General features: G+C 32.3%; 1 protein-coding gene across 1 annotated transcript in view; it reads right to left on the bottom strand.

Annotated features, from left to right (window-relative positions):
* LOC142329981 (2-(3-amino-3-carboxypropyl)histidine synthase subunit 2-like) overlaps positions 1 to 23,485 on the bottom strand; it is a 40,304-nt gene extending 16,819 nt beyond the window's left edge. Inside the window, exons 1-6 of the mRNA XM_075374971.1 lie at positions 23,369 to 23,485; positions 20,549 to 20,775; positions 16,967 to 17,203; positions 14,486 to 14,739; positions 14,318 to 14,411; positions 11,406 to 11,555 (exon numbers count right to left, since the gene is read on the bottom strand). Coding sequence (XP_075231086.1) covers positions 11,406 to 11,555; positions 14,318 to 14,411; positions 14,486 to 14,739; positions 16,967 to 17,203; positions 20,549 to 20,552 — 739 coding nt within the window. The 5' untranslated portion in view covers positions 20,553 to 20,775; positions 23,369 to 23,485. The remainder of the gene's footprint in view (positions 1 to 11,405; positions 11,556 to 14,317; positions 14,412 to 14,485; positions 14,740 to 16,966; positions 17,204 to 20,548; positions 20,776 to 23,368) is intronic.
* Positions 23,486 to 24,183: the final 698 nt, after the last annotated feature.

Here is a 24,183-nt window from a genome sequence, read left to right as displayed (position 1 = left end):
AAAATTAATTTTAATTTTGCTACTGAAACATAAAACTGAATTTCAAGAAGGTTTTTTTAATTATTTTTTTTCCTTTTTTGGTTAGTTAATACCATGGTATTTTGTTGCTTAATGAAAAAAAATAAAAGGATAAAAACTAAGACAAAATAAAAGGGTAAAAAAGGAAGACAAAAAACAGAATTCTTTTAATATTGAGGTATAAAAAAGGTAAAAAAATATTTTAAAATTTAAGATTACTCAAGGTAAAAGGAAAAGATTTGTGATAAATCATTATTTTTTGTCCTGAGCAATATAAACGTACATCCTGAGCGTATATATCATGCAAGTGAGTGAGTGAGTGAGTGAGTGAGTGAGTGAGTGAGTGAGTGAGTGGGTGGGTGAGTGAGTGAGTGAGTGAGTGAGTGAGTGAGTGAGTGAGTGAGTGAGTGAGTGAGTGAGTGAGTGAGTGAGTGAGTGAGTGAGTGAGTGAGTGAGTGAGTGAGTGAGTGAGTGAGTGAGTGAGTGAGTGAGTGAGTGAGTGAGTGAGTGAGTGAGTGGGTGAGTGAGTGGGTGGGTGAGTGAGTTTGGGTGAGTGAGTGAGTGGGTGAGTGGGTGGGTGGGTGGGTGAGTGAGTGGGTGGGTGGGTGGGTGGGTGGGTGGGTGAGTGAGTGAGTGGGTGGGTGAGTGGGTGAGTGGGTGGGTGGGTGAGTGAGTGAGTGAGTGAGTGAGTGAGTGGGTGGGTGGGTGGGTGGGTGGGTGGGTGGGTGGGTGGGTGGGTGAGTGAGTGAGTGAGTGGGTGGGTGGGTGGGTGGGTGAGTGAGTGAGTGAGTGAGTGAGTGAGTGAGTGAGTGAGTGAGTGAGTGAGTGAGTGAGTGAGTGAGTGAGTGAGTGAGTGAGTGAGTGAGTGAGTGAGTGAGTGAGTGAGTGAGTGAGTGAGTGAGTGAGTGAGTGAGTGAGTGAGTGAGTGAGTGAGTGAGTGTGAGTGAGTGAGTGAGTGAGTGAGTGAGTGAGTGAGTGAGTGAGTGAGTGTGAGTGAGTGAGTGAGTGAGTGAGTGAGTGAGTGAGTGAGTGAGTGAGTGAGTGAGTGAGTGAGTGAGTGAGTGAGTGAGTGAGTGAGTGAGTGAGTGAGTGAGTGAGTGTGTGTGTGTGTGTGTGTGTGTGTGTGTGTGTGTGTGTGGGTGGTTGGTTGGATGTGTGTGTGTGTGTGTGTGTGTGTGTGTGTGTGTGTGTGGGTGTGGGTGTGGGTGTGTGTGTATATATATGAGATGTCCTAAGCTTAAACATATTCATATGAAAAGTAAGTTGTCTTCTGTATTCAATCAAAATTATGAATCCCACCTACGATATACCTAAATGGAATATAAATAAATAAATAAAATGAAATAAATATTGGGTGTAGGAAGTCTGTGATTATAGAAATCTTTATTATTAATAATATACTAGTTGAAATTCTAAATTTATGATGTTTTAAATTATTTTAAGAATCGGGGCATCTAAAGGTAATATACGAGGTATATTCGTAAAGTAAGGGCGTTTTGTCATTAAAAAAAAAAATTAACTCATGAGAAAAGGTTTTTACTTACAGTTTTAATTTACTTATCTACTTCACTTTTCCACATAATCACCATTCAGTTCTAAGCACCAGTTTCTTTAACCCCTCTCCATAGAAGTTTGCCGTCTGGGAATTGAAACGGTTGAAAACGGCAGTCTTGAGTTCCTCATCGTTTTCAAACTGTTGTCCACCAAGCAAATTTTTCAAATGCAAGAAGAGGAAGTAGTCGCTAGATGCAAAATCGGGACTATATGGAAGGTGGTCAAAAAGCTACCAAAAAAAAATCTTGACTCTTCTTCTTGGTTAAGGCAGCGGTTTGAGGACACATGTTGTCGTGAAGAAGGATTACGCCGGACCACAGTTTCCCACGTTGACAATTTTGGATCGCACGTCTCAGTTTGGTGAGTATTTTGCAGTACACATCAGCTGAAATTGTTGATCCACATTCCATGAAATCAACCAAAATGATGCCCTTTTCGTACCAAAAAACGGTAGCCAACATTTTTCAACTCAAGTATGGAGATGGGTTAAACATTTTCGGTTTTGGGGAAATTGAATGGTACCACCGCATTGACTGCTGTTTCGATTCTGCATTGGTGTAGGATATCCATATCTCATTGCCTGTAACAATGTGGTAAAACAAATCATCTCCATCTTGTCGATAACGGTCCAAAAACGTTCTGTCACTGCACATTCATTGCTCTTTGTGTTGGTCGGTAAGCATTTTCGGTACCCACCTTGCACACAATTTGTGATAACCGAGCTTTTCTGTGAAAATCATGTAGATAGAGGTGCGTCCAACATGCGGAAATTCATAAACCAGAGCACACATCCTTTTGGCCCTGCATACGTGAAGAAACTGTGTTCAGACCTGTTAATATAAATATAATATTTAAATATAAGCCGATGGCCCTTACTTTATGAATATGCCTCGTAAAATATGAAGAGAGATTCTGTGCTGTAATTATTGTATATAAATAATTCCATGATAAAATTTCTTAGCGTTTCATCTGAAAAATTCTGGGTTCAAATCTGGTGAGGGTTGTTATTTTTCATAAGTATAAAATTCATTTAACGTACAAAAAAATTGGAAGTGGGGAGTTGCAATGAAGTGTGAGTGTAGTTAATGAAAACAGTGTAGTTATGAAAGTTACTACAATGAATGATGTCAATTAGCACTGTCTTAAATAGAGTTATGTTTAGGTCAGCAATGTAATTTTTAAAATTTTAATTAACTACTTCATTATATATAAGGAACAAATAAACTGTAATTAAAACATGTTCTTAGCTAATGTAATAAAATACATGTAAAGCAAACTCTCCTAATAGCCTTTAATAAATTAAATAAACTACAAATACTCACTAATATAAAATCAAAATAAATTGTTAACTACTAGATAACTAACAAAAAAAAAAGTAGAAAAAAAGAACAATTAAATAATGAAGAGAGATGTATATGTAGGGGAAAAGACGGAAGGAAGGAAAAGTGTAAACCGCACGAGGTGGGATAATCAGCTTTCCTAAAGGAAATGAGATTACCTCTTTCCCTGATCTACTTTTAAAATTGTTTTAACTGTTTCACAAGTTAGGCAATTTTTGAGACAAATAGCTACTCTACGTGTAATACATGTATATATTTTTTAAATTTATAATATTTGAAGAAAAAGTTTAAAAAGAGTAACCATTATTTATTGTTATTTTTATTAAGTTTCAGATAAAACAATGGTTTGTATGCAAAGCAAATCTCTGAATAAACAGAGGAAGCTTAACAAAATCTTGCAACTAGAAAATTATTTATGATTTCCTTATACTAAATTTTATTTTATTTATCAACATTATTATTATTATTGTAAGTTTCTATGAAAATTATAATCATATTATTAACATAAAAATAAATACTGTAATTTATTGTAGTCTCATCATTTTATAAAAAAATATACTCACATTTTACTAATTAACAAAAAATAAATTTTACTAATCTTATGTCTTAATAACCATCATCTAATAATATTTTCCGTTAAGTAATATTATAAAAAAATATGTTTTTTAACAGGATCTTTTTGTTTTTGGCTTCACCAAGTCCTGTTGTGATATAAATCACATTTTTTGCTGTTCAGGACCTATTTTGTGCCTGAAGAGGCTTATTCGTCCACCTGTGACCATTTTTCCCTTTTAAACTAATATTATTACTCACTACAATTAGGGAATTGTCACGGGAACATTCAACATTCACTTTCATTTGGTTGGTGGGAGCAGACTGTGGTTCAATGATATAGTACGACTGAAAAACTCTCTATAGAAAAGTGAGGAATTACAAGAATTCTGTACCAGGATTGCAAGAATGACATTGGGAGGATACCTTATCCGCTTCAAAAGTTGTGAGGAACACTCTTCACCAGATGACTTTCTAACCAAATCTCTGTCAGTGACTACAAAACTAAGTTCCATGTTTGAATTGTCATTGTTTACAACAAAAATCATGTTCTAAAGCATCAGTTTCATTTTCTGAACCGTTACCTTCAAAACTTTAATTACTACAATTACCTTCAGTATTAATTCATCTCTGATCAAATGAGCCAAGTTATAGCTTGAAAACTTTAAAAAAAACACCGATAACAAAAAATAAACTCTTTAAAGAAAACAAAAAACTCTAAAAATTAAAATGTAAAAAAAAATCCTAACACTATAACTAATGTATTGTAAAATTTATAAGTAGCAGTTAAAAAATAGTATAACGGACAGCACTCAAGAAAGCTGAACAGCTACTGACTATTGTGTCTAATGCTTGAAGGAACAAGTCTATTGTTTCAACACACAGGGGAGGAAGCATGTTTGCTGTTCATAAGATTTACGATACATTAGCTTTCTGGAGTTAACAACATACCAGAAATACATTGATAAAAAAACCACATAGAAGATACTTTCAAAACAGATTAATTCTGAAACTTCAATTCTTCTTATTTTAGAAGATTATGGTCTTTAGACACTAGATATAAAACATGACGGAGAATTTTAACAGTAAGACATAACACAATTAAATTCTAAACTTTGAACATAAATGTTGTAAAATTAATGAACTTTATCTTATAACAAGACAATTATAGAAAACATTTTATTTAATACAAGTTTAATTATAAACGAGATACATTTTTAAAGCATAAAAGGTAAAATCATTTAAAGAATTATTTTTAGCACAACAAAGAGCAGCACGACAGTTGAAACTGGTTGATTAAAGAAAAGAACAATGCACCTATCTATATTTATTATCCTTATTATGGATGGATTAATATAATGTGTAATCATTTTATTACGCATATCACGATGTTATACACTATAGTTCCACTATGGACTATAATACAGAGATACTCGCATTTCATTTGATTCAGGAAATCATGCCCCTCCTTCTTCAGATTTACTGTATTAGTTTTGAATTTGCTTGTCTTTTAAAATTATTGTAGGATGTTGCTACAATAAACTCTTTGTTCTTTTTCTGTTTCAGATGTTGCCTATGTGTATTTCCATATTTTTTACAGTATTTATCAATGTAACATAATTTTTTTACATAATGTAGTATTTTTTTTCCTCCTCTATGAATCATGAGACCTTGCCGTTGGTGAGGGGGCTTGAGTGCTCAGGGATACAGAGTAGCTGGACCGAAGGTGCAACCATATCGGAGAGGTATCTGTTGAGAGCTAGACTAAGGAATGATTCCTGAAAGAGGGCAGCAGCTCTTTCAGTAGTTGTTAGGGGCGTGAGTCAGGACGACTTAAACGGCCGTATCAACATCACTCAGTCCTCTGAGTACTGCGCAGCTGAACGCAATGGAAAACTACAGCTGCTTTTTTTCCAAGAAAATGTGGCTCTCTGCATTTTCACATAGCAATAATGGAGGCGCCTTCCTTGGTAAAATATTCCGGAGGTAAAATAGTCCCCCGTTCGGATCTCCGGGTGGGGACTACTAAGGAAGGGGTCACCAGAAAATTAAAAAATAACATTCTACGAGTCGGAGCGTGGAATGTTAGAAGCTTAAAAAAGGTTGGTAGGCTAGAAAATTTAAAAAGGGAAATGGGTAGGACAAATGTGGATATAGTAGGAATTAGTGAGGTTCGGTGGGAAGAGGAAGGCGACTTTTGGTCAGGTGATTTTAGAGTAATTAACTCAGCGTCAAATAATGGGCAGGCAGGAGTAGGTTTCGTGATGAACAAGAAGATAGGGAGGAGAGTGGAGTATATCAAAACGCATAGCGATAGAATCATTGTAATAAGGATAAAATCAAAACCTAAACCGACAACGATTGTTAACGTCTATATGCCTACAAGCGCCCATGATGATGATGAGGTAGAGTGTGTATACGAAGAGATTGACGAAGCAATTAAACACGTAAAAGGAGATGAAAATTTAATAATAGTTGGAGATTGGAATGCAAGCACTGGAGAAGGCAAGGAAGGAAATATAGTGGGTGAATACGGGCTGGGCAAAAGGAATGAAAGAGGGGACCGACTTATAGAGTTTTGCACGAAGTATAATTTAGTAATTGCCAACACCCAATTTAAAAATCATAATAGAAGAATATACACTTGGAAAAAGCCAGGCGATACTGCAAGGTATCAGATAGATTATATCATGGTTAAGCAAAGATTTAGAAATCAACTCGTTGACTGCAAAACTTACCCTGGAGCAGACATTGATAGCGACCATAATTTGGTGATAATGAAATGTAGATTGGGGTTTAAAAACCTGAAGAAAAGGTGTCAGGTGAATCGGTGGAATTTAGAGAAGCTTGAGGAAGAGGAGGTGGTAAAGGAGATTTTTGAGGAGGACATCGCAAGAGGTCTGAGTAAAAAAGATAAGGTAGAAAATGTAGAAGAAGAATGGGAGAGTGTTAAAAAGGAAATTCTTAAATCAGCAGAAGCAAACTTAGGCGGAATAAAGCGAACTGGTAGAAAACCTTGGGTTTCAGACGATATATTGCAGCTGATGGATGAACGTAGAAAATATAAGAATGCTAGTGATGAAGAAAGTAAAAGGAACTATCGGCAATTAAGAAATGCTATAAACAGGAAGTGCAAACTGGTGAAAGAAGAGTGGATTAAAGAAAAGTGTTCAGAAGTGGAAAGAGAAATGAACATTTGTAAAATAGACGGACCATACAGGAAAGTAAAGGAAAATTTTGGGGTACATAAATTAAAATGTAATAATGTGTTAAACAAAGATAGTACACCAATATATAATACGAAAGGTAAAGTCGATAAATGGGTGGAATATATTGAAGAGTTATACGGAGGAAATGAATTAGAAAATGGTGTTATAGAGGAAGAAGAGGAAGTTGAGGAGGATGAAATGGGAGAAACAATACTGAGATCTGAATTTAAGAGAGCATTAAAAGATTTAAATGGCAGAAAGGCTCCTGGAATAGACGGAGTACCTGTAGAATTACTGCGCAGTGCAGGTGAGGAAGCGATTGATAGATTATACAAACTGGTGTGTAATATTTATGAAAATGGGGAGAATTTCCATCAGACTTCAAAAAAAAGTGTTATAGTTATACCAAAGAAAGCAGGGGCAGATAAATGTGAAGAATACAGAACAATTAGTTTAACTAGTTATGCATCAAAAATCTTAACTAGAATTTTATACAGCAGAATTGAGAGGAGAGTGGAAGAAGTGTTAGGAGAAGACCAATTTGGTTTCAGGAAAAGTATAGGGACAAGGGAAGCAACTTTAGGCCTCAGATTAATAGTATAGAAGGAAGATTAAAGAAAAACAATCCCACATACTTGGCGTTTATAGACCTAGAAAAGGCTTTCGATAACGTAGACTGGAATAAAATGTTCAGCATTTTAAAAAAATTAGGGTTCAAATACAGATATAGAAGAACAATTGCTAACATGTACAGGAACCAAACAGCAACAATAACAATTGAAGAACATAAGAAAGAAGCCCTAATAAGAAAGGGAGTCCGACAAGGATGTTCCCTATCGCCGTTACTTTTTAATCTTTACATGGAACTAGCAGTTAATGATGTTAAAGAACAATTTAGATTCGGAGTAACAGTACAAGGTGAAAAGATAAAGATGCTACGATTTGCTGATGATATAGTAATTCTAGCCGAGAGTAAAAAGGATTTAGAAGAAACAATGAACGGCATAGATGAAGTCCTACGCAAAAACTATCGCATGAAAATAAACAAGAACAAAACAAAAGTAATGAAATGTAGTAGAAATAACAAAGATGGACCACTGAATGTGAAAATAGGAGGAGAAAAGATTATGGAGGTAGAAGAATTTTGTTATTTGGGAAGTAAAATTACTAAAGATGGACGAAGCAGGAGCGATATAAAATGCCGAATAGCACAAACGAAACGAGCCTTCAGTAAGAAATATAAGTTGTTTACATCAAAAATTAATTTAAATGCCAGGAAAAGATTTTTGAAAGTGTATGTTTGGAGTGTCGCTTAATATGGAAGTGAAACTTGGACAATCGGAGTATCTGAGAAGAAAAGGTTAGAAGCTTTTGAAATGTGGTGCTATAGGAGAATGTTAAAAATCAGATGGGTGGATAAAGTGACAAATGAGGAGGTATTGCGGTAAATAGATGAAGAAAGAAGCATTTGGAAAAACATAGTTAAAAGAAGAGACAGACTTATAGGCCACATACTAAGGCATCCTGGAATAGTCGCTTTAATTTTGGAAGGACAGGTAGAAGGGAAAAATTGTGTAGGCAGGCCACGTTTGGAGTATGTAAAACAAATTGTTGGGGATGTAGGATGTAGGGGGTATACTGAAATGAAACGACTAGCACTAGATAGGGAATCTTGGAGAGCTGCATCAAACCAGTCAAATGACTGAAGACAAAAAAAAAAAAAATGTAGTATTTAATGACAATTTACGTTTAAAATATATATTTTATTATTTTATTTTTATTGCACAAAAAATAAATAGAAATCAAATGAAAATTTTACGTTTTACCTTTTTTCCCAAAAACTAAACCTTAATTTTCAGGTGCCCATTATATGCAAGGACGCAAAAGACAAGGGTGTATGCAAGTTACAGTAATTAAATATGTAATTTTTCAAATAAATTACACCAATGTTTTTAACTTTTATTTTTTATAAAATAAATTAATTTTATATATATATACAAAGGCTTCCCAATATAACTATCAGTAGGACTCACATTTCCAAACAATGATATCAAGAGATCCAACAGTGATATAGGAATGTAGTACAACTCATAGAGTGGACTATGAAGTAGTTTAGATGGAGAGAGAATTCTCAGTGTTATGTACATTTGAAAAAGTACATACACTTAACTACACTGTTGTATATTTACAACAATTATTCAATACACAAATCACTCTCATTACCTTTCACCGCTTGACTGCAGAAGAAATTCTGGACTTAAAAGAGTTAAGGAAGAGGTTAGCCAACTACTATATAAGGAGTGTCTTGTTGGGAGTAAAACACAGATGATGAGAAAGGACTGATTTAAGCTTTTGAGATGTGAATATGGAGAACGATGGGGAAAAAAATATGAACAAATAAAATGGTGACTGATAAAATAATGAACAGGGTTAAAGAAGAAAGAGCACTAATGCAAGAAGAGTACAAAAGAAAAGAAAATGGTTAGGACATGTGGTTAGAAGAAGTGGAATCTTGACAATGCTTTGAAAGAGTTAGTAAAAAGAGAAAGGAAGCAAGAAAGAAGAAGGATGAAGATAATAAACAAGGTGAACTAGAAGCTACAAAGTGATGAAGGAGAAGGTGATCAAGGACAGAAATGGATGAAGACAATGATGGTGTAAGGATCCTGCCACAGAACACCAGTTGATGATGATGATGATGAAACACATTTTTAGACTCTTTCTAAACTGGAAACCACTGACTGGGATACCAATAAAGTGGTTTACAGAATTAAAAGCAGATAAATGTCTGCTTTCACAGTTTTTCATATTAAAGGGGAACTTCTTTAATATAGATGGGATTGGGGAAAACAATTACTTATTACAGGGCTCAATTAGTTTATATCACAAATTAAGTATTAAATAAGACTGTAATGAACTTAAGATTTTGATGATGATAATTAAAAAATAATCCGGTTTCATCATTGCTGTTCTTTGTGTTGTAGATATGGGTCCATGGCGAAAAAACTATCCAAACTTTATACACATAGTAGCTAATAACTTAAGCAATAATCATAACTGATTAATACATAATACCTTAATCATACCTTAATACTAATACCTAAATCATTATTGATTATTTTTAAAGTATTAATCAAGGTGACTTCATATCAATATAATGCTGAGTTCTTGCTACAACACTCCACTGCAAAATATTAAAAATTTGTTTAAAATTATTACATTAGTGGATACATGACTTAATGATGTGTAATGAGTGAAGGATAAGTTAGACAATGGTGTAATACTTTAAAAATGGCTGTCCAAATGTGCATGACGAAGAGTAGAGTGGAGAGCCCAGTATTCAGATCGACAAAAATCATTGAACAAGTGAACCGAAAATTGCAATGTGATCGGTGATTGATGATTAGCTGATCGATTTCCGCATGTTAGAAGCACCTCTAACTACAAGATTTCACAGAAAAGCTTGAATATCACAAATTATGTACAAGATGGGCACTGAAAATGCTCACCAACCAAAAGAGCAAAGAATGTGCAGTAGATGAGCATTTTGGACCACTATTGACAAGATAGAGATGATTTTTTTCCCACACTGTTATGGGCGACGAGACATGGATATTCTACACCAACAAAGAATCTAAACAACAGTCAATGCAGTGGCGCCATTCAAGTTCCCCAAAACCGAAGAAGTTTAAGCTATCTCCGTATTTAGTTGAAAAATGTTTGCTACTGCTTTTTGGGACGAAAAGGGCAATTTTGGACGAAATCAACCAATTTTGGTTGATTTCATGGAATATGGATCAACAATTACAGCTGATGTTTACTGCAAAATATTCTCACCAAACTGAAACGTGCAATCCAAAATTGATGATATGGAAACTATAGTCCAGCATAGTTCTCCTTTACGATCCTCCTTCACGACTAACATGTGTCCTCACACCGCTACTTTAACCAAGAAGAAGATTCAAGATTTTCATTGGGAATTTTTTTAACCACCCTCCATATAGTCCTGACCTTCAACCTAGTGACTACTTCCTCTTCTATATGTGGCTTGGTGGACAACGGTTTGAAAACAACGAGGAACTCAAGACTGCCATTTTCAGCTGGTTCAATTTCAGGTGGCGAACTTCTATGCAGAGTAGTTAAATGAACTGGTGCAGTGTTACGAAAAGTGTTTAGAACTGAATGGCGATTATGTGGAAAAGTATAATAGATATATAGTAAAATAAAGTGTAAGTAAAAATTTTTCTCACAAGTTATCTCTTTTAATGACCAACCTTTTACTTTATGAATGTGCCTCGTATATTATGCAAACATGACGGACATCCCTTGATGTTCCTAAAATTCTCACATAAGTTCATCACAAAATTGAAAAGTACATTTCCTTTTATAATTTTGTTTTTTAACATAATTAAATATGTATAATTTGTTCCCTTGGAAAAATGAATAGTGTTGATTGTCTATAATTGACTTGAAGGAAAGAAAGCCTATTGGTTAATTGCTCAATATTAATTCTGGTTGGCAATCCATAACTAATACTGACTGATGATAACAATAGATGAATTTTTTTGTAGCGTGTGAAAAATGCCATGCCAGGACTTGAAACAAATACTTCTGGATGAAAGACAAATCACTCCACTACAGAGATCAGCCCTTTTATGAATGAAATATTTTGTGATTAAGTTATTTAAAAATAATAATTATTTCCAAAATACAGTTAGTTTTGATACGATACCTGGTATAACATCTCTAAAATCACTGGAATCACTGGTTGAAATTTCACTCCATGATCTTGTTTCATTCAATGCCATTTCTGCTTCTATTATAGATACAACTGGCTGATAGAAGTCTTTTTTGTTTTCCAGAACTGCACATACATTTCTATCTAGAGAGAAGAAAATATGTTTACAAATCATAAATAAAAATAAACTCAGTACAAATGCATGATTAAAAAGTTATTATAAGCACCACACCTATTAAGAGAAATAACAGTTCAATTATGTCTTTATATAAAAAAAGACCAGTCTGGCCTCTCTTCACCAAACTCTTGTCTTTACAGTTCTGATACTAAAAGGACTGCAGGTGGTTCCACTTTCATCTGTCTTACAATCTTTTATTTATGCTGGAAATAGAGGTAAATATGATTTTGGGTAACAACTCATCATAATAATTGCCTAAATTAAAATGTATGAAAGAGATTAAAAGAGAGTTTAATCTCTTCATTTCGTTTCCACAAATGAAGAGTAGTATTTGAAAACTTGGAATTACTATGAAAATAAACTAGGAGAAAAGAAAAAAGAGAAGAGCCAAAATGGGTGTACAGATTTTAGAGTTAAAACAGAAAATATTTTAAAACAGACACGAAAATTGGGAAGAAGGTAATAGATGTAATGATGGCAAAAGATTTAGATATTATGGAGTTGAATAAAGTTAAGTAACAGGCAAGAGCCAACAGAGAAGTAAAAATTAGATATAGATCACTATGAAGTGATAGAAGATATTGTAGAAATCAGAATGGGTTTAATTGTATAAAGGAGTAAACAAGGTTTGAGTATGAAATAACAAAAGAGATTTGTTTCAACTAGGAGAGAAGAAATTTTCAACAGAAAGATTGGATGAGATAGGTAGCCAAAGTAAAAGAGGACAAAGGTATGATTCAAAAGTTTTTCAGGAGTACATCAACGGATAATTGATTGATTAGTAAATAAGAATCACATCAACAATTAAATTTATGCTATTATTACATAACATTCACATACATGTGGCAGCAGCTATCTATACTTTTCTGCTTTCTACTAAATTCTACTTTCAAAATAATTCCTTAACTAAAAAAAGTATATACATTTAATTTCAAAATATTTCTTAAGGACTACTTAATTTCATTAATATTTAAACTATCCTCATATCCTGTCTATAAGTTTTGTATATAGTATTATATCTCCTAATGACAGAAATAACAAAACCAGATATTACTGCTTCATTTTTAAATAAGTGCTCTTTAAGAACTAAGATTAAAGTTAGTTTATAATATGAGGCATGTTCAAAAACTATTCCAAAAACAAGCCGTAAGTTGAAAACTTTGAACTGAGGTGAATAGACAGTACATGCATTACAGCACATTCATGATTTTCCAGTCTCATCAATTAAGACACTTCTCACAAGTATGTGATTGATTGTTAACATTTGCATGTTACTATATCCCTTGAATCTATGTTAAAATCATAAAAGACAAAAGGTATTCATTTGGAGTTGGTCAATCCACAAAATTAAGTGCTATTTTGTCTTAGAAAGAATAAGAACTGAATAGAAAATTTTTAATCTTTATTAATCAAACTTATCAATCTATGCATTTATTAGTACTGATAAATTTTTTTATATCATAGACAGATTTGAGAAATAAAATTTGCAGTCAGAAAACTAGCAGTAATAAAAGTATTACGAGCTATTTATTAACAAGATTCAAAAAAAGTATTATATACAGTTAGCAATGTAATAACCTTATCTATGAAACCAAAAAAGGTATCCTAAAGGGATTTAAATGTAAACTACATTTAAATTTAAGACATTCGTTTCATTTTTAAAATCCCATGAAAATACAGAAAATAACTGTATGTATGAGTGTATTGTGTGTGTACGCGCGTGCACATGAGTTTATGAGTGAGTGAGCACGTGTGCACACATGCTTGAGTGAGAGGGGGGAGAGTGAGCAATAAACACTATTGTTTTATCATAGAGTTTGAGAGAAAAATAACACCTTTACCCTGTTTTGAAGTTAATCTATGGCTATTACCAAGTACTTGACTAATAATTTTATTTTGATGTAGAAACACTGGTTAAAAGCAAAAACTGGACAAAACTATTTTTTATTTTCCTAAAGTGTACGTTGCAATCTGTTCAACTATTGAACAATTAGCCAAGTCCCAATGAGATCAGGATGGTAAGTATGACATAAATGAGGAGTAGTGTTCTACAGACTTAGGCCGACCTTTCCTGAGATGTGCGATTATTAATTGAACCCAACCACCAAAACACACTGGTATCCACCCTATTTTACTAGGATTACTAGGAAATTTTACTAAGATTTGAACCTTAGAACCTTTGACTTGAAAATCTGCTATTAAACAACTGATTTGCAATGAAGAATTTACCATTAAACTGGTGGAAATAACTATAACAATTAGTTATCATTCTCATTTAAAAAAAAAAATATTTTTTTGGTTGAACAACAAATGACAGATGTAGCACATAAAGTTGCAGACTTATTCTTTTATGAATTCATGAAATGGATGAAACATTTAAATGGAAAACTAAAAACTCAATATAATAGAATTCCAGATGTTTAAATACGACTTTCAGATGACAGTGACTAATGTAATGTAGGTTTTCAGACACAAAATCCAGAGGTTCACTCGCCTTCTGTTTTTCTGTTGCAGTGTGAATAGGATGGCCAGATCAGTCTTTATCAACAACTATTGAGTGCTCTTGCGAGAATTTATCAATTCAACTGTGTACTGTTTTACAACGCAATTCACAATTTATAAAATAACTGTGAGGTAAATTTACACTGAACATTACTATAAGCGTAAGTGAATCAATTTTAATATCACTAAACTATTTTAGAACTACTATCATTAGATAGTACATTACCTCTTCTGCAACCTAATGATTCGGCAACAATTAGAACCTCTTGACAATATCTATTTGTTTCTAGTATCCTGGAAACTGAAAAATATGAGTAAGTCTAAAGTGCCAACATTAAAAGCCTTGTTTAATAAACAAATTACCTTAGATGAGAAGAATTTTTATATTACTAACCTCTGGGAAATTAGCCAATTTTGCTACAGTTGGTTTACCGATTGAAATTACATAACATTTTTTCCCTTTTCTTCTTATAAGAGTAGAAACTCTTCTGATTGCTTCTAAAAACCCATTTACACCAAGCGTTCCTACAATTATACCGACAGTTTTTGCATCTCTTAATTTCTCAATAAAATACCAACAACGCTGCAAAGTTTTTCCAATATCAACAGGTTCCAACTGGCCATTTCCAGAGTAACAATACATATTTCCTGTAAAATAAAACAAAATAACACAAATATATCACTTGCAATAGTTTCACTTTATATTAAGATAAAATTCCTTGAACCATGTGATGGCAAGTAATGCATGGTGGAAATAAATTAATTCTATCACACTACCTGTGCCCCAAAACGCATAGACCATTTCCTGGTAGAGTAAGCTTCTGCAAAAAAAAAGCACTAAAGGAACTAGTCAAGTGCCCGATAAATTGCTGGATTAATTCACCAGAAAAACTATTCTCATAATAGGATATTCAAGGCTCATATGATATATTTCAAATTATACCTACTTAAAAAAATCAGAAAAGTTCATATGAATACATGAACAAAATGTAATAAGTACAACTGAGAATAGGTTGATCTGAATTTTTAGAAATAATAATAGAATTTAAGAAAAGGGTTATAGAGGTAAGAATTTTAGAGGTAACTCTAATTATTAGGTGAGAAGTAAGGCTTAAACTAACAATGTATTACATTTTACAGAGTAATTTTTCATAAGTGATATTTTGAGTCGCTGACTAAAACATATTCAGAAAGATAAGACGTGGTTCCAAGAATAACATTAATAAAGTTAACTTCATAGATCTTTACTTTTTAGATCAAATTCTATTTTAATATTTGATTTACCAAAATCAAATGAACTGTTCTCAGAACATCAGCAATTAAATAAATAATTATACTCATAATTTTATTGGGAAAATGAGTGGTAAATTTTTTTGTACTGTTGTCTTCTATAATTTCCTAAAATTGCATTTTATTTACAAAATTTTTTTTGCATTTCACGCAAAACTGAAGCAAAAGCATGATGTTTCAATTTGTAAACATTATCAAGTTAGCCCATTACCTCAATTTGGGTCTGTTTGTATAGGATTATGGTTGGGCAATAACTTTGTTTACAAAAAAAAACTTGAAAAATAGAGCAGGTTAGCTCAAATTAAAATCAAATTTTTACCAATGGTCTGACCTCTTTTGATGACATACACAAAACAAGCCAGTAGCACAGAAAGGTCCAGTTTTGAAAGTACAGTGTTTAGAAAAGTAATGACATATTCATTGGTTTAGCTAATACTGGAAAAAGGTAGGTAGTTTGCATTACTTAATTCATCATTTATATTTAAATAATTTCTTTTTCAATTGGATATTAATTAGAGAAATAATATAACATTATTAATATCTTATTACAATAAAATAAGAGAAACATTTATTAGCTGCAAAATGCCAATTTGAAATAAACTCATAGGCTTAGTACAATTTGATTGTAATTCTATGTGAAACAATATAATGATTTTTAAACAATATATTAATTTATACCTAATATAAATACAGACACATGTTTGGATGACATACTTAAGGTCTATATATGTTTTTCCTTAACATATCTGAACATTTTATTCATATTTCAAAATTTTATGGTAAGTGGTATGTAAATGAGATCTCAAAAACAATTTTGATCATTTCTTCAACTGAAAACAAACAATAATTAGAAAAAATTACAATACCTATAACAATACAAACATTTTCTTTAGTTAGTAACTGTTTGAAAATGTTGAACACATATTATGGAACATGAAAATGAAAAGTAATCTGTTTAAATTAATAGTAATTATTAATTTAAATTTTTAAATAATGTAATAACATTGAATGAAAGAGGGCTATTCAAAATGGTGACATCACTCCAACAAAAATGTGATGAGAGAGTATGTTGATTACTGAATGAAAATTTATTTCAGAAGCAACAAAAAGACTGTTGTGTGTAAGAGTGTCTACATAGTACCAGTCCATTCTTAAGCAATTTTTCTTAATTATTTGTCACACATTATACAATGTAGCAAAAAAAAAAAAAAATTAATTAAGAAATTATCGTATTAACAATGACAGCTATGAAATAAAATAAGAATAACTCTTGGATAGATAACAACTAAATATAGACAACAAAAACAAGGTAATGGTGAAGTAGCGAATAAGACATGAATGTTATAAGATGAACTGATTCAAACTGTTTAGAATTAAAGAAGCAGCAACTTCACCAAGTACTGCCTCCACATTCTCACAGAACCTATCCAGAAGAAATGGGATCAAAGATAAGAAAAGGAAGAACGAAAAAGGAGAGGATTATCAACCTGGAGAGGAATACAAGTACCACCAGGAATTTGTCCTTTCCAGGATCAAACAGTAAAATAATATAGGATCCTTAGCAATAAAATAAAATTACACTTACCGCTTAGCGATATGCGAAAATTATAAAGTAATCGTGATTCTTTTGGCCCAATAAACACGATATCTTTTGACTCATTACTATTATCTAGACAATAACCACGTCCTAATTTATAAATAGAATGTTCTGTACCACCACTTAAAAGGCAGCATGTCTTTGAGCATGCGCAACTGTGATTTTTATTTTTAATAGGTTCAGCCATAACAACATCACAGTCAGATAATCCATCACGAATAAATTCTAAACAAGCAAAAACAAACACGCTTATTAAAATAAAATACTCTTTCACATGTAGCAAAAGACCTGGTAGTCCAAGTTAATCAGTCGTATAACAAGACAAAATCATATACCAGGTGTACAAAAAAAATGTGTAAGGGTTTTAATTTTTTACACAATATCTTTTGGACGAGGTGTAGAATGTTGATTTAAGACTAGAATAAAAGAGAAAAAATATAAATTTTAGCTCCTACCTTTCCAGTTCACAGTGCCACTACCAAAGATTGTGACTCTGAACAGAATCCCTATTCTGTGTTTTGCAGTTTGCTAAATGTGAACCCAGTTACAGTTCAACATGGATTTATAGAAAGTTTAATTGTGAGCCTTCAAGTGACAATAACATTCATTGATGGTATAATCTGTATGAAACAACCAGATGTTTATGTAAAAGGAAGAGTACAGGAGGACTGAAGGTGTCTGAAGAAAATGTTGAATATATTGGGAAGTCTTTCCTGAAGAAAATGTTGAATATATTGGGAAGTCTTTCCTGGTAGTCATAAAAAATCTGTTAGGAAGACCGGCCATGAACTAGCAATGCCAGTGATGAAACTGTGGAATGTTTTAAGGAAACACTTACATATGCATCCAAACTGTTTATAACAGTTTTGAAGCAACCTGACTGCAAGCTTTGAAGCCTACAGACTACAATGTGTACAGTGACTTCGTAACTGAATGTTACAGTATGAAGATCGTCTTCTGTTTAATAATGAGTCAACATTTCATCTTAGTAGAAAAATTAACACATATAATGACCATATCTGGAGATCAGAAAATCCCGATGTACTCCTACAATATGAAAAGGACTTTCCAAAATTAAGTTTACAAACCGACCTGTTTTTAGCTGAAGCAAGTAACTTGCTTACTTGGATATCTACGTATGTGGCTCTTTCCTGGCAACAAGATGATGCACCTCCTCACTAGCACTGTGAACAGGATCGGTCAGCATGGATCCAATGACAAAGCTTGTTTGTGAACCTCCACGGTCACCTGATCTGATCACATGTGATTACTTTATTAGGATCTTGTGTACATGCCTCTATTACCTACAATCTACCCGATTTGAGGAAAGGATTGAACCAGCTGTCATTTCCATTACTCCAGACATGCTAGTTAAAATATGGGAAAACTCTTCTATGAGCTGGGCATGTGTCCCATATGACGAAAGTGCTCACATTGATCAAATGAAGGGAAAAACTGTGAAAGAATTACTCTCATTTTATTTGCAATTCATTATTGTAGTTTAAGTTAAGAGATATTAAATAGCTTTAAAATCATTGATATTCTTTTCATACACTCCATACATACTATAGTTACTGTTACAAAAACACACTGTTATGTTGATTAACAAACATGAAAAGGAGGAATTCCATTTTTTTTGGAATCCAGTGGCAATTCTCAGTATTTAACTTTTCTTAACTTGTCCTGGTGTTTCAAAAAATTATCGATTGTCACATCAAAAAGTCATTTAGAATAAATTATTCATTCCATTACTTTGGTAACATATCTTCATAATTTGTAGTTTACAAACTTCAATTGGTCCATAAGGTATTAAAGGTAATGTTGTTTCTACTCAAAATTTCAATGTAAAGAGTAACAGAACTTAAAATTATGGAGAAATTGGAATAAGGCCTTTTTTCCATTACAATTGTGATTTATCTAGTATACAGTAAACTAAATGTTTTTTTAATTTATTTTTGCATATAAAGGTGGATCAGAAAAAACAAGAAATTTTGAAATAACTATCACCAATGATAAATATTTTTGCAAGTTTTATTGTTGAAAATTAAAACAATATATACCCCATTAAGGCTGAAATAACAATTTTCAATTTTTGAAAATAATGTCGAGTAGGTGGTGTCCTCCACTGTATGCATTCAAAGAATCAAACGTGAAGATTTTGCACAGCACTATATAAATATAGCATCAATGTGGAAATCTTGCAAATTTTCTCTTGAGTTCTGGTTTTCAGCTAAGCAATTGTACCTTGTCAAGGGCTGTACACTTTGTTCAAGGCAGCCCCAAACAGAAGTCGCACATTGTTAAGTCCAGCGATCTTGAAAGCCAAAGAATGTCAACAAACCGTGAGATTACATGGTTACCAAAGAACTGTCGAATGGTTATCACTGATGTTCTTGCAGTATGGGCCACGGCACCATCTTGCTGGAACCACAGATATCCGTTTCAGGGAAGTTTTTGAGTTGTTCTGGCACAAAAAATTCAAGTATTTAAACATACTTTGTATGTTTAAATACTGTGGGAGGATATTCACAGTCATTGAATATTCTCTCATCTTTAAAGAAATATGAACCCCATCAAGCCGCATCAGATAAAACACACCAAATGGTAACCTTAAAGCTATGTAAAGACTTATGAGCTACGTAATGTAATTTAAGATTATTAGGGGATCAATATCATTTTTGTTTGTTGACATATCCATTAACATGGAAATGCACTTTGTCCCACATCTACAAATTTTCAATGAAACTAGGGTAGTCATTGATCTTTTTCATCATTTTTTCACAAAACTGCAGTCACACCAAAAGGTCCATTGGTTTTAACTGTGCCACAATTTGCATTTTGTATGGAACTGTAAGTCCTGATGGAGTCTTCATGGAGTGGTTGTCTTGTCAAGGTACAAAGCTGATAATGTTTATGAGCAAAACATTGAGACTTATTGTGAACGAAATCCAAACAGCTTCAATATTCTCTGAAGTTCTCAGAGTTTATGGAGCTCCTAATGGTTTCTTCTTTAAAGTTGAACCAGTCTCCTCAAAATTCTCAACCTCTGTATTAATCGTATGGCAAGACAGAGCACAATCATGACTTTCTAAATTGTAGTGATACTGAAATTCCCTGTAAGCAGCGTGTGCTGTCACCGTTTTTATAATATGCTTTCATGGCAAATGCACATTGGAAACCAGTCTACCGATCCAAGGCAAGGTTGTTCTCCCTGCCTCAACAACACAGTCATGAAATGCTGCCATTTTACATGGCTGGCTTTACAAACCTTACTCTGTTATAAATATATCTAAAAAATTTATAAAAAAAATTTGTGAACCTTTTGGACAACCTCATCATAATTATCCAAAAAACTATAAAACACACGTAAAGTCAAATGTTTTTTCATTTATAATTTCATTAAAAATTGAAAAATAAACACCAATACCCTTGAGAGATTTTATTATAAATAAATTTATAAATTCACTATAATCTATTTCTCAAGTGTCTTAATATTTCATTATATCAAACAGATATTTTTATTAAAATATGAAGACTAATCGCACACAAAATTAATAAAAAAAAACTTACTCATATGATGGCTATAACCAACATCAAAGACTAAAACTAAAACAAACGGAGATTCCACAGCAGAACAATGTTGTCTTATAATCGATACACATTTTGTAACATCAAGAGAATATTTTGGAAATACATAAAACACTGGTAATCGAACTGTAGGCCTTAAACAAGTATGTCCAAAATGTATAATACCATCTGCATTTATATGTTCAGCTGCTACTTCATTAACACAACAACTGCAAAGAAACAAAAATGATTATCAATTAGAAAATAATTACACAACTTCAATTAGACAACATTCTCAACTGGAGTCCACAATGATGTATGTTGAAAATAAATTACGTTATATCACTATAAGTAGCACAGTCTTTAAAAATTAGCTATATGAAAAATATACAATAAAAATAAGATGGGGAAATCAAAAATTTAATCGCATTTATCATAATTACTTGATCATAAGAGATATTAAACAGCAAAATCACATCCCCTTTCAAAGAATATAATTTTATTTGCCCAATAATTTTATTTGCTTGTATGGTTATCATAAAAGTAGCATTTTCAATAAAAAAAAGTAGCAACCAATTTGAAAGTCTTGTTTTTTATGGCCAAAAGATTTAACCCCCATTAGAAATTAATTCCCATTTACTTGAAATATATAGTGACATCATAACTAATTATAAGTCATGATTGCAAACTGATGAGTTCCATTCAAAAGTAGGCACATTGACATTGACAACAATGCACATGGAAGTGCAAACTACACCACCCATGATTATCTTCAATACTGAGATGAGTGTTTTAATTAGCAACATAGCTTATTGCCAACTTAACACAAATAACAATATTTTTAAGCAGTTTTTTTTATATTGGTATGGCAAAAAAATATCATGATGAAAACAATCACCTCCATCAATGTAGGTTATTGCTGGATTAATCATTTCTTATTAAAAATGAAATGAAATTCAGTTGATATATTATTCCCATCTTCATATGAAAGAGTGTTGAACAATTTCCTCTGTCAGAAAGATGTTGCAGAACAATTTTCTTTTATAACTAAGATGGTGTATGCACTAAATACGGACTCACTGACAATGAAATTAATGCAGTAGTATATCTGAAAATGGTGAAGAGACTCTCAGAAGAAAGTCAATTTAAGATGGATGGCCAGCTAAAGGCATTGTATTTTTAAGTGTCAATAAATACCTATCATAGATTTTCAAATGGATGTGATATAGCACATATAGTGGCAGTTGATGTGGTATAGCAGCATCTCCCTAGCAATCTCATCTGGCACCTCGCAAACTTCATTTTTTCAACCTCATGATAGAGGGCTATTCAAAATGGTGATAACACTCCAACAAAAATGTGATGAGAGGGTATGTTGATTACTGAATGAGAATTTATTTCAGAAGGCAACAAAAATACTGTGTTAAAATCAAGGGGGCATTTACACATCTATTTCCTGTGTAAGAGTGTCTACATAGTACCAGTCCATTCTTAAGCAATTTTTCTTAATTATTTGTCACACCTTATACAATATAGCAAAAAAAAAAAAAAAAAAAAATTAAGAAATTATTGTATTAACAATGACAGCTATGAAATAAAATAAGAAAAATATAAATCATGTCCACAGAATAATAGCCAGATAGCTAAATATACATTATTATTAACATCTACACACACTACATATATTTACTTGGTAAACTTAGTCGCCATTACACACCAGTTGCTAGAACAAAATAATGGATGAAAGAGGCTGGTTCAGCATCTGGATAGTGCTCACTATTTTTTATTGTTTATAATTAATTTTAGGTACTTACGTATTAACGCCACCGCAGCTACAGCTTTATTTAAAAACAAAGTAGTCAATCGGATTTCGGTGGAAAATGGGCCAATATAGAGTTTAACATAGATTCAAAACAGTCTCTTTATTAATTTGAATAAATGGTTATTTATATTGATTTATTTTATAAATATAATTTAACCAAACTTAACCTACGCTCGCTAACCTTGACTAATTAACAGGAGTGTTTTGATTTAAATAATACATAATTGCAATAATTACTGAATTTATTAAATAAATACTCAAAAAATTACATTGTTAATTAGTCAAGGTTAGCGAGCAAAACGAGCGTAGGTTAAATTTGGTTAAATTATATTTATAAAATAAATAAATATAAATAACCATTTATTAAAATTAATAAAGAGACTGTTCATTTTTCACTGAAATCCGATTGACTACTTTGTTTTTAAATAAAGCTGTAGCTGCAGTGGTGTTAATACGTAAGTACCTAATTTTACTTTGTACACACAAAGTTATTAAAATGTGATGAGACTACCACAATAGAAATATAAAATTGCTTGACAGAAATGAACATTTAGCTTAACATAAAATTAGCTTGATATGTATGATACACATTTCAACTAAACAATAAAGATCATTAATAGTCAAGAGAAAGTAAACTGTTTTGCCACAGAGTTAAAGAACTCCCAGTAGAATGACTATTAGATAACATTTTTAAACAAGAAGTAAATTTTGGAAAAATTACAAAGGGCTTTACACTTATTTTGAGTTCTATTATTTATTCATAAAATTATAGAAAACTCATACAATTTTTTTTTATATAAATCACTAACTCTGCAATTAATTAAGAATTTATATGTACAATGTTCAAATTATTGGGAATGATAACAACTATGAATGACTTAAAACACTAGATTACAAACATCTACGGAAAATTTTATTTTGATAAATATTTTAGCAAAAAAGTTTATTGTATTATATTTAGAACACTCAGCATCATTATAATATTTTTTTAATAAATTCACCTGCAATATGAAGTATCACCTAAGATATACAACTTCCTGCAGATTTGTTTTTCAAGCCATAAAGACACTTCAACAGAATCACAAAGAAGAGAATCAGGAAACTGTAAACATACCTGTTCAAAAAGTGAAAATTAACTAAAAGGTTGTAGTTATTAATTTATTTATAAAAAAAAAATAAAAAAAGGTATTATTTAGAAATCCTCACTATCAGATGAATACTAATCAACTGAAATGCCTATTTATAGTATCCCGTATCATCTCAACACAAGTTCAATTTTATCACAGTACACTTGGAAAAGATTTAATTAACTAGTTTTACAGTGCAAAAAGCATAAGTGCAAAGTAAAAAATGTACGTGACCATAAGTGGAATTCAGGCTAATACAAATTAAATTTTTTTATCACAGAACTTTAAATGGAACTCATTTTTAAACCATTCTCTGATTTGGTGTACTAAGAAGAAAACAAATTAATGTAAAGATGTAAAAGTATAAGGGCCAGACTGTTACAGTGATAGTTCAAAAAGCACATAAACATTGGAGAGTTTAAGACAGTAACTTCTAGGGTTAAAACATAAAAAATTTAAACAATAAATCTACATCTACAACACTGTGTGATGCATGTATATGGGTTTGCTATACCAAATAAGGAGCTCGTGTTTCTATATCTTAAAGAAAGCATAGTAGCTGCGAGCTCTTTGGCAGAGAACTTGAACACTTTTGAACCTGCATGGTAAACATCTACACTATCTGCCACTTTTGATTTATTTATCATCATTTAGTGCAACTGGGTATGTTGTATGCTGAAATAATGCTA

The sequence above is a fragment of the Lycorma delicatula genome, chromosome 9, assembly GCF_047948215.1.
Source record: "Lycorma delicatula isolate Av1 chromosome 9, ASM4794821v1, whole genome shotgun sequence".
In the NCBI taxonomy this organism is placed as follows: Eukaryota; Metazoa; Arthropoda; class Insecta; order Hemiptera; family Fulgoridae; genus Lycorma; species Lycorma delicatula.
Note: the sequence above shows the minus strand (reverse complement) of the source record. Positions and strands in the feature narration are given on the sequence as shown.